The sequence below is a fragment of the Rhinoraja longicauda genome, chromosome 1, assembly GCF_053455715.1.
Source record: "Rhinoraja longicauda isolate Sanriku21f chromosome 1, sRhiLon1.1, whole genome shotgun sequence".
Lineage (NCBI taxonomy): Eukaryota > Metazoa > Chordata > Chondrichthyes > Rajiformes > Arhynchobatidae > Rhinoraja > Rhinoraja longicauda.
In genome coordinates, this window is record NC_135953.1 from 87,938,601 (window position 1) to 87,956,342 (window position 17,742).

Below are 17,742 nucleotides of genomic sequence, written 5' to 3' on the forward strand. Positions count from 1 at the left end.
CTGGAGGCAACTCTAACCTCATTATCAACAAGGAAAAATAGCAGCAATTCGGAAGGTCTGATGTAAAGACCCTTTGACGCTTCTCAAGCTGCGACCAAGACACTCACCCGGCAGAAGAGCTGAAGGGTTTGCTAATTCTACTGTGGCATGTGGAACGGTCACATATAAATGGCTGGATGCCAAAGGAAAACATTTGACTTTATGCCCGAGGCTCCAGAGGCCTGTGACAATATTCCTGACCTTCCTACAAGGTTGAGCAGTAAAGATGGTGCCTACTGTGCGACTTCCTGCACAGCAACATCTTCAACTAAGTTTAACTCTCTATGCGGCCTTTTGCAATTTGCAATCCTACCTCTACAATTTAATTACGAGATTAATATTGTAAGATAGCAACGCAATATAAAGTTTCTACATGTTTTGCATCAAATTGCACAGAGCACAACTTGAACACACTGATTCAAAAATACCGTCAACCGGCATTTTCAGGAACTGCATTGCGATTATGCCTCATGACAACTTCCACCACTGACCTTTGTGAAGTTTCCAGGATCTGACAGAGCTTCACAAATCAGAAGGTTATTATAGCGGTCTGCTCATCAACACCTCTGCTGACAGCTGTATACATGAGAAAGCTCGATCAAGGGATTATCACATTAGCCCAGTCTGCTTGAATGTTGATGCTAGGATTTGTGCAGGTTACATCGCAACAGACCTTTGCAGAATGCTATGTTTTAAAAGCAAAATACAGCAGTCTATTTACCAGCCATTTTATATGTTAAAGTTTTACCAGAAGAACCAGAGAAATCACAGATTTTCTCAGCTGACCGTGATACTATAGTCACAGCCAGAAGAAAAATACTCCTTCAAACTCCCGTTGATTCTCTATCCATGGAAAATCAAACTATCTGTTATTCTACTTAGTTGATGTCTTTACCCCCACCTGCAGTTAATTTTCATTACTTAACCACATAATATAAAGAACAGACTTCAAAGTATTGGCTGTGTTCAAGTTATCAAGATGTTTGCAAGTAGAAGAATTTATGTGGGAGTGTTGGTCCGAGAGGAATCCAGGATGGGAGGTCATTTCTGCATTAATTATAATCAAATTGCAAAGACGTTCTTTATTGTGCATTTGCAGCTTGATTACAAAAAGGGCACAGAGGAAATATCTCTGTTCCTTCCACCACCCCAAGGTTGTACACCACAGGCAGCTTACATAGACAGCAACCAGTGCCCCCTCCTTATCGTTCACAGAGCATCTGGGACATATATCATCTGCAATGATTTTATCTGGTGTGCAAGAAACTTGTATTGAAATGACATGAATTTCAGCTCCAATCTGCAGAGGAACTGAAGTATCCATCCTGTACAATCAGCAGCCTCAAGAGGTGAACAAAAGCAAGAAGATATGGTTTTATTGCTTTTATCAGTATGTCCATTCATCTATCAAGTCATCCCTGCGAGCTAAATCAAAAACATATCTCAATGAACTTTACAGTATTTGTTAGAGGTTGAAGTTTATCCAGTTGATAAGAGGCAGTTTGATTTGCTGCACATCCCTACAGGACTTGGCATGGGTTCATTATTGTCACATGTACTGAGATACAATGAAAGGCTTTGTTTGTACACTATCCTGCCAAAGTGTACTATACACGAGTTTAATCAAACCATGCACAAGTGTAACAGGTAGTGCAAAGAGAAAAATGCCAGAGTGTAGAATATAATGTTACAGCATTATAGCATTACAGTTACAGAGAAAGCGCAGATAAAAAAGTGCAAGGTCTGCAACGAAGTAAGTTGGAAGATTGGAACTGCAGCCTATCTAATGGGATGACCATTCAGTAGTCTGATAAAAGCAGGAAAGCTCAAAGGGCCGAATGGCCTCCTCCTGCACCTATTGTCTATTGTCTATTGTGAAAGAAGCCATTCCTGAATCTGGTGTTACACTTTTTCAATCTTTTGTATCTTCTTTCCGATGGGAGAGGGAAGAAAAGGGAATTAACAGGTATAAGTGGTCTTTGATGATGTTGGCTGCTTTCCCGAAGCAGCATGAAGTGTAGATGGAGTCAATGGGCGGAGGATGGAGTCAATGGGCGGAGGCTGGTTTGAATTGTAGATGGAGTCAATGGGAGGAGGATGGTTTATATGATGGACATTCACAACATCTGCAATTTTTTGTGGTCTTGGGCAAAGATCTTGCCAAACCAAGCTGTGATGCATCCCGATAAGATGGTTTCTAAGGGCATCTATAGTTGATAAGAGTCATTGGAGACATATCGTTGGAGACAAAAGTCTCCAACTTTTGAGAGTTCTTGGTTCACAGCCTCTCAAAATGGTGAAAGAGAATTCAGCATGGCACGGAGAATCTTGAATCTATTTGTTGGGAACACCCAGAAACATCAAGTCCATTGGAGTAGGAATGCACCTCTTCCCGAAGTATCCATCTACCAGCTCTATCAAACTCCTCCTGACCCATCTGGGCATAGTCTGCAGACCCGACATTAGCTGCTTAAGCCACCTCAGAACCTGTTGATCTCGAGTCAAATTGAGCTATTCTCGGACCCCACCTACAAAAGTCAATGTGAGCGCTGGAAGTTTAATTAATTTCAACTTAATATTTTCACACTGTGAAAATGTGTCACAAAGTTTACTTCTACATAACCTTTAAAAGCAACTACAACCCTAATGAATTACCTGAAAATGATAAAGGAAATTTAATTATTCTTACAATGCAGTTTCTTCCCAGCCGTTATCAGGCAACTGAACCGTTCTCTCACCAGCTAGATTGTGGTCCTGTTCTCCAATCTACCTCATTGGAGACCTTTGAGCTATCTTTAATCGGACTTCATCAGACTTAATCTTGCTTTAAATAAATGTTGTACCATTTATCCTGCATCTGTACACCAAGGACGGCATGATTGTAATCATGTATGGTCTTTTCTTTGACTGGATAGCTCACAACAATAAGCTTGTCACTGTACCTGTACATGATTATAATAAACTAAACTAAACTAAAAGCATCAAAAGGATCAGATATAATTGTGTCTCATCCACTTTGATGTTCTGATGGAATAAACTTACTTTCCTCATGTACTCCTCATTTAGTGCAAATCTTGTGGATGTCAGAGTTTGTACTGGATTAGACACAAAAAGCAGAACGCACCATGGGAACTACATTCGTCCCCCTGCAGGACCTATACATCAGGAGGTGCAGATCCAGAGCAAGCAAGATCATGAGGGACCCCTGCCACCCCAGTAACGGACTGTTCCAGATGCTACGATCAGGCAAACGCCTCCGCTGTCACGCTGTGAAAACGGAGAGGATGAGACGGAGTTTCTTCCCACAGGCCATCAGGACTGTCAACTTTTATAACCCCAGAGACTAAATTTTTGTCTACACGATAGTAACTTATTAACTTTATTTATATGCTGTAACTGTAATTCTTTTTTGTGCACAATCCGCAGGCATTGCCACTTTCATTTCACTGCACATCGTGTATGTGTATGTGACAAATAAATTTGACTTGACTTGACTTGAGTAACTCAGCAGGACAGGCAGCATCTCTGGAGAAAAGGAATGGGTGACGTTTTGGGTCAAGACCCTTCTTTAGACTGGTATTAACCTGGATCCCCCTGCATAAAGATTGCCATTTTTCAGTCAATCTCTATCTGGACTAAAATCAGGGAACTGCAACTTAAGATCTTATGTGATTAAATCCATGACCACTTGTCTGTTGTTATATGCAATGTATTAACTGTACTCACTACTTTCACTTTAATCATCGCAAGCCAGCTCCTGTATCTGTCAACTTAATTTTAGTCGCACTTTATAATTGTTTCCTACAGTTTCTCCCCTATTCATAACCTTCCCTTCAAATAGATTTGTACTAATTTTTCATTTTATTTCTGCTGTCAACCTTCCAACTACGTTTTAATCTCATAACTGAATCCTGCAGTTGTTTAGGAAAGTTTCCAATGGATTTCCTTCATTATATAATTCTTGACTTGTTATGCCAGCAAGATATTTTCCTAAGAATAATATGCACACACAAACTGCAATTAACACAGCAGGGTAGTGACTTGATATTTGTATTTATACAGGGCTTCTCTGCTATTGTGGAAGCTATAAATTGTTTGCAATGAGTTCACACTAATTAATTGCCAAAATCATGTGAAGCTTTCGACAAAAATGCACTACGTAAAATCTCCAGAATAGTTCTTCAGAAAAACAATTAATGCAAAAACGTCTGACACAACACTATGTAATCCTGGGAGACAACTCAATTACTTCAACTGAGACACTGCTGCTTAAATATTAAATTCAAAGTCCATGAAATATTAAAGTCCATGAAAAATGCCAGTTATCACATATTAGCTTTCACCTCAGGTACTTACCAGTGGTCGGTTTTCATCTTCATCCTTGTAGTAATGAAGCTGGTCCCCCTTCAGCACAAACCACCGAGTGTGCCAAGTTTTAACAAAGCCCCCTTGCTTTCTCAGCCATCCACATTTAATGACATTTTGCCTGGATCGAGCAGATTGGGGTCTGTCTAAGGAGCCACCGTGATCATCCATTATTAGACTGATGGATTTTCCTGATTAAAGAAAAATAACAGCCACTTAGGAGAGCATAAGTAAACATATATCATCTTGGAATAAAGCACAGGTTATTTTCTTTAAATTGGTGCATATCCATATATCTTGCTGCAGACTAAACTACTTCCTCACTGGGTGCCTGGAAAGGAGTTAAGCTTTGCTCAAAGGTTTATGGAAGGAACGCCTGCCAAGAAAAACAAATGAGCAAAGACCTCTTCAACTGCAGACGAAATAAAATCTATTTGGTGTGACGTGATGAATGCCGATATTACAAAATCAATGCAGGATTATTTGGCACTGTTTTATGTCTAAGGAGTGTGTGACACTCATTGCAAACACTTACTCACTAGTTTCTCCACAAATTGGGCAGGCATTTCATCAAGTAGGCCAATTCGTATCTACATTTCGATGAATATTTATGTAACACCAACGTACAGACTCAAACAGGCTGTGATCATCTAAATTATCTCACCAGTTGATCGAAAAATTTAGCAGAGTAACTCGGTATCACTCGATTAAACTGAGTATTCCAAGTATGTGTACATTAATTTTGAATCTACGTACTGCTTACCACATTTACTGCTTCTTTGTTCAGGTTTGGTTATAAGCAATGTCTACAAACACAAGTTAAATGAGGGAAGTACGTGACTCAAATGACTTTTCTGAACCTACTCAATTCATTGAAATACAATTCAAAATTGTTAAAAGAGACATTTTCCCCAAATGCAATACCGATAATGCCACAATACAAGGTGTTGGAATGAAATATATCAATTACTTTGTAACAATTTTGTTCACGCAATGATAATGCAAAGGTTATAAAATATTCTTGATGGGAGAATATAAAATATCATCTTTGGAAATTAGCACCAAACAACAAATATTTGTTTTTAAAAAATGAACATCTGCAAAGGCCTCATCTCTGGAGAGAAGGAATGGGTGACGTTTTGGGTCGAGACCCTTCTTCAAACTAAAGTCTGAAAAAGGGTCTTGACCTGAAACATCAGTCTGAAGAAGGGTCTCGACCCAAAACGTCACCCATTCCTTCTCTCCAGAGATGCTGCCTGCCCCATTGGCTTACTCCAGCTTTTTGTGTCAATTATTGGTTTAAACCAACATCTGCCTTTCCTTTTTACACATCTGCAAAGGCCTGGCTTGCTTTAAAAATATCAGTTAAAACATGAGGTGCATCACTGAAGTAAAAACTGATGTTGGAAATACTCAGCAAGTCAAGCAGTATTCTGAAAGTGAGACACTGAGAAAATGCTTCAGATCAATAACCCTTCATCAGAACTGAAGTTGAGAAAACAAATGTGTTTTAGGTTGCAAGGATGGAGAGGACAAAGGAAATTCCTGTGATCGGGTGGAGACCATGGGTGTGCAGGTGACAATGTATCTGTTGTTGCTTTATTGCAAGGTGTTTGAAAGAGCTCAGAGAATAGACAATAGACAATAGGTGCAGGAATAGGCCATTCGACCCTTTGAGCCAGCACCACCATTCAATGTGATCATGGCTGATCATTCTCAATCAGTACCTCGTTCCTGCCTTCTCCCCATACCCCCTGACTCTGCTATCCTTAAGAGCTCTATCTAGCTCTCTCTTGAATGCATTCAGAGAATTGGCCTCCACTGCCTTCTGAGGCAGAGAATTCCACAGATTTACAACTCTCTGACTGAAAAAGTTTGTGTCATCCGCAAATTTGCTAGTGTTGCTTCTAATTCCCTCTTCCAAATCATTAATATATATGGTAAACAGTTGTGGCCCCAACACCGAGCCTTGCGGCACCCCACTCGCCACTGCCTGCCATTCTGAAAAGGACCAGTTTACTCCTACTCCTACTCTTTGCTTCCTGTCTGCCAACCAATTTTCTATCCATGTCAACACCCTACCCCCAATACCATGTGCTCTAATTTTAGTCACCAATCTCCCGTGCGGGACCTTATCAAAGGCTTTCTGAAAGTCTAGATGCATTACATCCACTGGCTCCCCTTCATCCATTTTACTTGTCACATCCTCTAAAAAATTCCAGAAGATTAGTCAAGCATGATTTCCCTTTCATACATCCATGCACACTTGGACTTTTTCTTTTACTGCTATCCAAATGCACCATTATTAGCTCTTTAATAATTGACTCCAACATCTTTCCCACCACCGAAGTCAGGCTAGCTGGTCTGTAATTCCCCGTTTTCTCTCTTGCTCCTTTCTTGAAAAGTGGGATAACATTAGCTATCCTCCAATCCACAGGAACTGATCCTGAATCTATTGAACTTTGGAAAATGATCACCAATGCGTCCACTATTTCTAGAGCCACCTCCCTGAGGACCCTGGGATGCAGACCATCAGGCCCAGGGGATTTATCATACTTCAGTCCCATTAGTCTACCAAATACTATTTCTCGCCTAATGAAAATTTCTTGCAGTTCCTCTACCCCCCCTAGGTCTTCTGTCCTCCAGTACATCTGGGAGATTGGTTGTGTCTTCTCTGCTGGGCGGGGGTTTCAATGTCGGGAGCCACGACCGCCCCGACGTGCAACAACAGCGGCAGCGACAGCGACAGCGTGTTCGCCCGCCCCGGATCGGACTTATCATCGGCGGAGCCGGCCGTCTTCGGAGGCTGCGGGAGTGGCTGCGACGCGACGCGCCTTGGGCTCGGCCCGCTGTGGACCGTCCGGTGCGGCCTGCAACCACAACAACCTGGCTGCGGGCGAGGACAGCGGGAGAAGGGAAAGACATTGTGGCCTTCCATCACAGTGAGGAGAGGACTGGAGGAGACTCACTGTGATGGATGTTTCTTTGATGGATGTTTCTTTTTTGTGTGTTTTTTTGGGGTTGGGTGGTTTGAGTGCCTGTTTGATGTTTTTATTGTTGGACTGTGTTTTTGGGGGTTTTAGGGTGTGTGATTTGAATGCCTATTTAATGCTTCTATTGTTGGACTGTGTTTTGGGGGGTTTTTGGGGTTGGGTAATTTGGGTGCCTGTTTAGTGCTTTTATTGTTGGACGGTGGGTGATTGAATTAACATTTTGTTCAAGATGGCCGCGCCGTTGTGTTTGGCTGCCTGCCACTGTATGTTTCTTTTTTTCCTAGTCAGATGTGCAGCACTTTGGTCAACGTGGGTTGTTTTTAAATGTGCTATACAAATAAATTGACTTGACTTGACTTGACTTAGTGAAGACAGATCCGATGTACCTGTTCAACTCTTCTGCCATTTCTTTGTTACCCATAATAATTTCACCCGTGTCTGCCTTCAAGGGACCCACATTTGACTTTGCTAATCTTTTTCTCTTAACATATCTAAAGAAGCTTTTACTGTCCTTCTTTATATTCTTGGCCAGCTTCCCCTCGTACTTCATCTTTTCAGCATGTATTGCCCGTTTTGTTACCTTCTGTTGTCCTATGAAAGTTTCCCAATCCTCTGGCTTCCGGCTACTCTTTGCTGTGTTATACATCTTTTCTTTTAGTTTTATTCCATCCCTAACTTCCCTTGTCAGCCACGGTTGCCTCCTACTTCCCTTAGAATCTTTCTTCCTTTTTGGAATGAAATGATCCTGTGTCTTCTGGATTATGCCCAGAAATTCCTGCCATTGCTGTTCCACAGTCATTCCTGCTAGGATCCCTTTCCAGTCTACCTTGGCCAGCTCCTCTCTCATGCCTTCATAGTCTGCAACACTGACACTTCCAATTTAACCTTCTCCTTCTCAAATTGCAGATTAAAACTAATCATATTATGATAACTACATCCAAGCGGAACCTTTACCTCAAGTTCTCTTATCAAATCTGGTTCATGGGACAACACTAAATCCAGAATTGCCTTTTCTCTGGGTGGCTCCATTACAAGCTGCTCTAAGAATCCATCTCGAAGGTACTCTACAAACTCCCTTTCTTGGGGTCCAGAACCAACCTGATTTTCCCAGTCTACCTGCTATTGAAATCCCCCATCACCACAGTGGCATTACCTTTGTTACATGCCAGTTTTAACTCCTGCTGTAAGTTACACCCTATATCCGGCTACTATTTGGGGGCGTGTAGATAACTCCCATTAGTGTCTTCTTACCTTTACAATTCCTCAACTCTATCCAGTGACTCTACATTGTCACCTCTCACAAGGGATTGAATTTCATCCCTCACCAACATAGCTACCCCACCTCCACTGCCCACCTGCCTGTCCTTTCTATAGGATGTATAACCCTGAATATTCAGTTCCCAGTCCCGATCCTCCTGCAGCCACGTCTCTGTAATGGAGCCAACAACAAAACAAGGTCACTTCTGACTGAAAACTTAAAAATTGCTGAATGCAATATTAATTTCTAAAGTCTACAACATGGTTTGAGATGATGTGCTGCTTCTCAATGGAGAAGCAGCCTGTTCAGTGTGGGAGGCCAAAGAAGTGCTGGTTTGTAAAATTACTTGGTATGGTAAATTATTCCTGATGTAAGTAGACAGTAGAGGAATGGAGGGCGTCGATAATGGAGGAAGAGGATGTTTATGGGAATGTGAGATTTAATAACTTACAAGGTAATAAATGGAGGATGGATTGACGGGATCACTATTGGAAGGCATAGACTTGATGCGCTGGTGTCCATGTCACAAGAAAATGTCCCCTCAGGCCTCCAGTGCCCAATAATTAGCATCAACTGATGGTGCTGGCATTAGAGATTTTAAGCTGTACTAGTGATCCTTGGAGGGGTCCGGATACAAGTAATATCCACTATCCCTATTCCTTGCGATATTTGCTTTACAATGGTTCAAACCATTCAAGTATTCTCAGTTCATCCATCATATTCTCAATGTATTGCACTACTATATAATGACTCAGGAATTTAATTAACGTCAGATCACTCGTCGTTGACTTTGAAGAAAAGCTACCGCAGAGACCTGGTGATCCCTATGCTGTGAACCAACTGCTGCCAGTTTCTCTTGGGGTCAACATCAATAGGACTTGAGATGTCCGACTGTCATCAAACTGGCAGAATAACCAGTCTCTTTAAAAGTTCCCACCAACAACATTTCAGAATCCAACGATTATAATTTTAATCAACTTTTTTAAAAATTGCAGACAAATTGCTCAATAAATATTGGAACATACTCATCATGTTTAAGGTGGAAGCTTAAATGTCACAAATGCCATTAGTGTTTCAAGGGAAATTAGTTGTCACAAGTTTTTTTTAAAATACATTGAAATCTTTCACATTTTTAAATATTTCTGTCCAGATACTTTTAGAAATGTCTAGATAGGTGCATGGATACGACAGGTTTAGAGGCATATGGAGCCAAACACTGGTGGGACTAGTGTAGGTGGGACATTGTCAGCATGGGCAGGTTGGGCCGAAGGGCCTATTTCCACACTGTATGATTCTATGGCTCTATAAGATATGCTAAACATACTTAAAGGCATTATTTTAGTCGGTTAATCACAAATGAATCACAAATGAATCACATACTTACTAGACCTTCCTATTTCGAACCATAGGCTTTGTAAAGGGCAAACTGTAGCTTTATGTTGTTTCAATTGACTTATTTTGAAAGAATATGATAGAAATTTATTTATCCCAGGGGGGAAATTAATTTGCCAACAGTCATAAAAAACACAAAATACATTAAACATGAAATTAAAGTGACGAGTGGAAAGGCTTTGGGGATGTGCAAAGATTGAGGAGGTGGGGGGGGGGGGGGGGAGGAAGTCAGTCTCAGTCTACCCCACAACAGAAGGGAGAGGAGTTGTAAAGTTTGATAGCCACAGGGAAGAAGGATCTCCTGTGGCGTTCTGTCCTGCATCTTGGTCAATCCAGTCTGTTGCTGAAGGAACTCCTCAGATTGACCAGTGTGTCATGGAGGGGGTGAGCTGTATTGTCCAGGATGCTCTGCAGTTTGAGGAGCATCCTCCCCTCCAAGACCACCTCCCACGAATCCAACTCGCCCCCAGGACGGAGCCAGCCTTCCTGATGAGTTTGTTGATCCTATTGGCGTCCGCAGCCTTCACCCTGCTGCCCCAGCACATGGCAGCGAAGAAGATGGCACTGGCTACCACCAATTGGTGGAACATCTGCAGCATCTCACTGCAGTCGTTGAAGGAGCGGAACCTTCTCAAAAAGTACAGGCAGCTCTGTCCCTTCTTGTACAGGGCCTCAGCATTCCTGGACCAGTCCAGCTTACTGTCCAGGTACACTCCCAGGTATTTGTACTCCCTGGTAAACTGCACATCCACACAGAGATGTGCAGTTTACCAGGGAGTACAAATACCTGGGAGTGTACAAATTCCTGGGAGGAAACATTGATAGCAACTTTGCATGCACCAAAATCCCAAAGCCGCTGTCAGTTCTAGTGTAATATCAGCAACTGGCAGCACTTCACTCGCGTTACTACAACAGAATCTTGTTATCACACAGGACGAAGAGAAAGTTTTAAAAACAACTGATAATTGACATTGTTAAAATTAAAACAGCATCTCCATGAAACTTCAGTCAATGCCATCATCATCACACGAACCCACTGGGCATTTCTCATCAGTCAAAGCAGGTGTTTCAAGATCTACAAGATTTGCAAAAAACTGATGTACCATTCTGTTGACTGAGTAATGCAAAAATGAAACATGTGCTAATCTGAAATTCAGTGAAGTTTCATGTGATTGCTCAATGGTCTATTGACATAATGTGTTGGAAATTGCACTGTACTTGCACAAAATCAGACCCAGGATGTATCAAATTAACAATGGGACAATATTCACCAAGAGAAGCGTTAGGTTTTCTGTGTATGTTGAAGGATAAACTTTTCCAAAGGTGTTCATGATGGAAGAGGCAACTCTCAGGTCTGCTCTGCATGTGATTTTAATGTATTTAATAAAGAACGTTCCTCACAAAGCCAGATGAGACAGGAGTGTTAACATCTTTCCATTCTGGAGCACTCCATTTCTCTCCTCTCAGAGCTTACCAGAGTGCTTATGTCAGTCACACAGGTTCCTCATGTTTGACATTTCCCATCAGATAAGCCACAGAGGAACAACCAGCACCTGTCTAGCTCACTCCAATGGTTTTAATGATGACTGAGCATCAAATCTGCACATATGCCAGCCACACAGATTACATTTCACCCCAATTTACATATCTTAACTATCTCCATACAGTGCAGATATGAGAAGATTAGATACAATTGTTTTATCGTTGAAGCAATTCAAGATAGAATCTTTGAAGCAATTCTTTAAATATCAATGAGTTACTTTCATTATAAAAGTAATTATCTGTACATAAAATAACATTTTAGTTAAATGGTTTTGTAGTTAACTTTTCTAAAATACAGCAGACACTTTCAAAATAAATTGTATGGAAAATAATTGCCTCAGATCTAAGTACCCCATTGGTAACACAAAACGTGGAGCTGCATTTCGCAAGTCTGATTTGCATTCTCTCTCAATACCTCATTTATTGACTTTTATTTAAGAGTATTTTATAGTCCATTGTGACACACTCTAACACTGAAGAAGTTAGCTGACTAGATTCAGTCACCTCCTTTAACAATGGGAGAGTCTCCATTTTGATCTGGATTACAGATCAGTTTGTCAGTATTGTTCTTTTACTGCAGATTTTGCCACAGACATGTTTTGTCATTAAGACGTCTCCTTAATTTTGTGTAGGAAAAAAACTGCAGGTACTGGTTAAAATCGAAGGTAGACACAAAATGCTGGAGTAACTCAGCGGGTCAGGCAGCATCTCGGAAGAGAAGGAATGTGTGACGTTTCAGGTCAAGACTCTTGGTGTCTACCTATCCTTAATTTTATGTCTTTTGTGTCTTAATTTTAAGCTTCTGCTGGTATTTTAAATTTAATTATTTACTCATAATCAGCAAACATAAAATATCACAGCTCACCATACCTCCAGGGAAAAATCTATAAATAAATTGACTGTACCCAGATTTACTTAACCTCACAGTAGAAACAAGGAACCGCTGATGCAGGTTTACGAAAAAGGACACAAAATGCTGAGGTAACTCGGCAGGTCAGGCAGCAACTCCGGAGAACTTGGATAGGTGGCGTTTCAGGTCGGGGTCCTTCTTCTAACTGATTGTAGGGGTAGGGAAGAACATTTTTATTTCACTATTCTTATTGCACTCCCATGACAATAATAAACTCACACCAAAACTGAATTTGAAACTATCTTACAGCATTCCCTTAGATTTTACCAACCATTAGGATTTGGATGTTTTTCAAGTTCAAGGCCTCAGATCAAGTCAAGTGTTTTATTGTCATATGTCCTGAATCTAAACAATGAAATTCTTACTTGCAGCTGCACAACAGATATATAAACATTAGCACTCTGTAACCACTTAAAACAAAATTTACACTCGTAGAAACAAGGAAATGCTGATGCTGATTTAGTTTGAAGAAGGGTCCCAACAAGACTTGACCCGAAACGTCACCAATCCATGTTCTCCAGGGATGCTGCCTGACCTGGTGAGTTACTCCAGCACTTTGTGTCCCTCTGATTCTCCATGTCTTTCAGAATTTACCCTCTAATGCTCAATCCTGTTACTTGTTATTTCTCCCAATTGACAGTGTGTCTTTACTTCCTGTACTGGATTTGTGCTAATACCTTTAAGTGCATTCAGCTTTAGGCTCTATGTTTATTACCCATGTGAGTCCATTGAATGCTTTGGGATTTTGGCTGTGTTGATGTACTATCCCATGCCCTTCCCAAGGTGGTGCCAGGACCTGTACTGGGAGCTCCCCCTTTCTGCATCTCACAGAGTCAGAACATCTCTGCAAGACCATGCCTTAGTGAAATGAGGCTGCCATTTCTGGCCGTGTGCAGTAGACAGGAAGCAGAGATGCAATTGCAGCAACACAGACCTAAATGTACCCAGATTAACTAGATGACTCTCTGCACGGCACTTGCAGATGCTGTTGGGATCACTTCCCGCAGAGTTGGCCATAATGTTTCATTATACATAGGCCAGAAAATCAGGGCCACTGAGCTGTGACTAGGATAACCTTAGTTCTGGATTCAGGACATTAGCTTCACATTCCTAGGGAGCTGATGAGTTCAGACTACAGCTGTGGCCTTCTGTGGCAGTTATTGCCTTGGCGGTGGAATCTAGAAAGGAAATTATAGCAAGTCCATGACCAGGTTCGGAGGAATGGGGTGGGGGTGAAAGGCGAGGGGTGAGGGGAAGATGGAAATGCCTTCAAATCAAAACCTGTAAGGTGGCATAAGAAGGCGGTGGTTGGACCTAGTAAGAGATGATGATTTGGGGAGTGAGGGAGCGGTAATGACGGATCTTGGAGGGGATGTTGAGTCGAAGGTGATGCTTGGAGATTACAGTGTTGGAGTTGGGATAAGAATACTAAGAGATCACAGCCTGGATTGTAAGACCACAGCCTGAGAGTGTGGCTGCTGGTAGATTAGCAATGAGCTGCTGTAGGGCAGGATCGATACATTACAAAAATCAAAGTATTCTTCTTTGATTAGGTTTCCAGTGCTGGAATGATCACACCGGGGATAGAAGTAGCATTAGGCCATTCGGCCCATCAAGTCTACATGGGCCGTCAAATCATGGCTGATCTATCTCTCCCTCCGAACCCCACTCTCCTGCCTTCTCCACATACCCTCTGGCACCCGTACTAATCAAGAATCTATCTCTGCTTTAAAAATATCCACTGACGGCCTCCACAGCATTCTGTGGCAATGAATTCCACAGATTCACCACCCTCTGACTAAAGAAATTGCACATGGATGTATTTGTTTGGATTTCACAAGAATGATTTGGTCCAGTAATTGTGCTCCACTTCAGAAATAAATTATTTTCTAACACATAATTTGGAACTGTAACACTACAAAGCTGTAAACTATCTTCTGCAGTTGGTGTTTCTCACTTTACACTACCTGCTGTACGCGTGTACGGCTTGATAGTACTCATTTATTAATATGATCCGATTTAATTGGAAAGCGCACAAACAAAGGCTTTTCACTGTATCTTGGTACAGGTAGCAATAATAATCCAATAAAGAATGCCACTGCACCAATTTCTATGCAACCTATGAAAGAAGACCAAATCTTGCCACACAGTGGCTGGTTGAGGGTTTCTGGTCAGACCCATTTGCAGCAGACTTCCTTGCTTTGTACTCACTTACAATGAGAGTCAATGGACCTTTATTTTCTCCTCAGTTGTCAAATTTACACATTCGCTTTCTCCATTTCGTGAACCAACACACCTTATATGCACAAACATCTTATAGTTACTCATGGTTTTAAATGTTTGCCTATTCTTCCCCAAAAACATTTACAACCTCAAATATTCCCACTTTATATTCCAACTGCTACAATGCCATTTCATTCACCTAATCTGGCCACATGCTGTGGCATTTCACACATGTAGTTTCATATTAAGTATTGGCTCTTTAGGTGGAGATGTTTTTTTAAATTTAAGCACAAGGAACTGCAGATGCTGGAATCGTGAGCAAAACACAAGGTGCAGGGGGAACTCAACAGATCAGCCATCATCGGTCGAGGGAATGGACAGGTGACATTTGTGGTTGGGACCCTTCTTCAGACTGGGCTCGGAACTTGTTCAGGTATGGGAATAGGGATACAAACGCAAGGCCTCTGCTGAAGACAAACTGTTCAGCATTGGAGAGGGGGAGATCAGAGAGGAGAAGAGGAAAACCCAACAGGGGTTAGGGCTGGGATCAAACCCAGACTCTGAAGATGGCGGAGATTGGGGGGAGGGGGGTCCAGGATACTGTAGATACCATGGGGAGAGGTTTGGGATAGGGGTGTGTGCGACGGTTCTGATGAAAGATCCTGATCCAAAATGTCGCCTGTCCATTCCAGCTACAGATGCTGCATGGCCCATGTCTTTTTAGTTCAGTTTAGTTTTAAGATACAGAGTGGAAACAGGCCCTTTGGCCCACCAAGTCTGCGCCAACCAGTGATCACCCGTATACTAGCTCAATCTTACACCCCAAGGACAATTTACAGAAGCCAATTAAACCACACACCTGAACATCTTTGGAATGTGGGGGGAATCCAGAGCACCTGAAGTAATCCCACTTGGTCACAGAGAGAACGTACAAACTCCGTAATTTATTTTCTAAAACATTAGTTCAACGTGGCTGCAAACCCAAAGTTTAATTCTAGCAAGGTCAAGGAGATAATTTGCTTCATCAACTAATGCCTAAGTCTTTATGTTTTCACCCCCATGGCTTTGATGAACCCATGCCAATAGGAAAAACGACTCCCAGAGTCAAGGTCATCTTGGACATGGTTCATTGCACATACATTAAAAGCGACAACTATTAACCCCTGACATATTCCTCCTGATTATGGGGATTCCGGTTCTAGACCCAGCTTCAATCACAGAAAACTGATGCACCTCCTCAGCCAGGATGGCTGGTCATGTGATGAAGCCTACGTCAAATTGGCCAAACAAGGTTGGCAATTCTCGACTCAAATTTAAGGAACCTAAATGTTTGTTACTTTATTGCAAAAAAAGTTGTGTGTGATCTCATTCATGCCATGTTTAAACCAAGAATGTTTAACACAGCACGGTGGCGCAGCGGTAGAGTTGCTGCCTTACAGCGGATGCAGCGCCGGAGACTCAGGTTCGATCCTGACTACGGGTGCCGTCTGTACGGAGTTTGTACGTTCTCCCCGTGACCTGCGTGGGTTTCTCCGAGATCTTCAGTTTCCTCCCACACCAAAGACGTACAGGTATGTAGGTTAATTGGCTGGGCAAAATGTAAAAATTGTCCCTAGTGGGTGTAGGATAGTGTTAGTGTGCGGGGATCGCTGGGCGGCACGGACCCGGTGGGCCGAAGGGCCTGTTTCTGCGCTGTATCTCTAAACAAAATCTAAAAAAAAACACTGATGGTGAAAAGGGAAACTGCAGAAATGTTCTATTTTTATGCAGTGCTGGACTTGGCCACCGCAAAATTATGAAAAATGCAAAGTTATCGGGCATGAAATGAATACAAAGTAACATTAAAAATACCACTCTCCTCTTATTCAAAGAATGCTAACTAATATTCAATATAAATTAATTTTTTATTCATTTATGGTTTTGGATTGTTGCAGAAATAAAATTTAAAAATACTTTTTAACTCGCATCCATAAACAGTGTTTTTGTTGTCACTTTCATTGGAATTTCAACAGGTCCACAATTGGTGGCATGACTTTGTCAAACAGTGAGATCATGTGCAGGAGTAAAACAAATCCAGCCCACAAAATGGCTGAAAAAGACTTGAGAGCTGGCAAAGACTTTCACAGGGAAATAAGACGCAGAGTTCAGGGATAACTCAGCAGATCAGGCTCCATCCCTGGAGAACATGGAAAGGTGATGTTTGGATTGGGACCCTGTAAGTCAGAAGGATATCGATGAAAAACATCACCTATCCATGTTCTCCAGAGGTGCTCTGTGACCCGCTGAGTTCCTCCAGCACTTTGTGTCTTGTTTTGTAAAACCAGCATCTTCAGTTTCTACAAAGACTCTCATAGGCTTTACTGACTTTCAAAGGCTTGGAGTATGTCTTAATGTGATCAACACTCAGAAGCATTCAAAATTGCTTGATTAATTTGTAATATTTTAAAATGTAATGAGAAATATTGGATTTGATCTATTTTTCATAAATGAGTTTAAAATACATAAAACAATTACAAATATTTAAGCAAATTCAAACCAATTTATAGACAATAGACAATAGGTGGAGGAGTAGCCCATTCGGCCCTTCGAGCCAGCACCGCCATTCAATGTGATCATAGCTGATCATTCACAATCAGTACCCCGTTCCTGCCTCTCCCCATACCCCCTGACTCCACTATCATTAAGAGCTCTATCTAACTCTCTCTTGAAAGCATCCAGAGAATTGGCCTCCACTGCCTTCCGAGGCAGAGAATTCCACAGATTCACAACTCTGAGTGAAAAGGTTTTTCCTCATCTCCGTTCTAAATGGCCTACCCCTTATTCTTAAACTGTGGCCCCTGGTTCTGGACTCCCCCAACATTGGGAACATGTTTCCTGCTTCTAGCTTCTCCAATCCCTTAATAATCTTATATGTTTCAATAAGATTCCCTCTCATCCTTCTAAATTCCAGTGTATACAAGCCTAATTGCTCCAGCCTTTCAACATATGACAGTCCCGCCATTCCGGGAATTAACCTAGTG

General features: G+C 41.7%; 1 protein-coding gene across 2 annotated transcripts in view; it reads right to left on the reverse strand.

The window, feature by feature from the left end:
• The window catches only part of arhgap24 (Rho GTPase activating protein 24), a 406,341-nt gene that overhangs the window by 323,063 nt on the left and 65,536 nt on the right, over positions 1 to 17,742 (reverse strand). For both annotated transcript variants that reach the window (XM_078401974.1, XM_078401965.1), the window contains exon 2: positions 4,396 to 4,595. In XM_078401974.1, coding sequence (XP_078258100.1) covers positions 4,396 to 4,575 — 180 coding nt within the window. In that variant the 5' untranslated portion in view covers positions 4,576 to 4,595. The remainder of the gene's footprint in view (positions 1 to 4,395; positions 4,596 to 17,742) is intronic.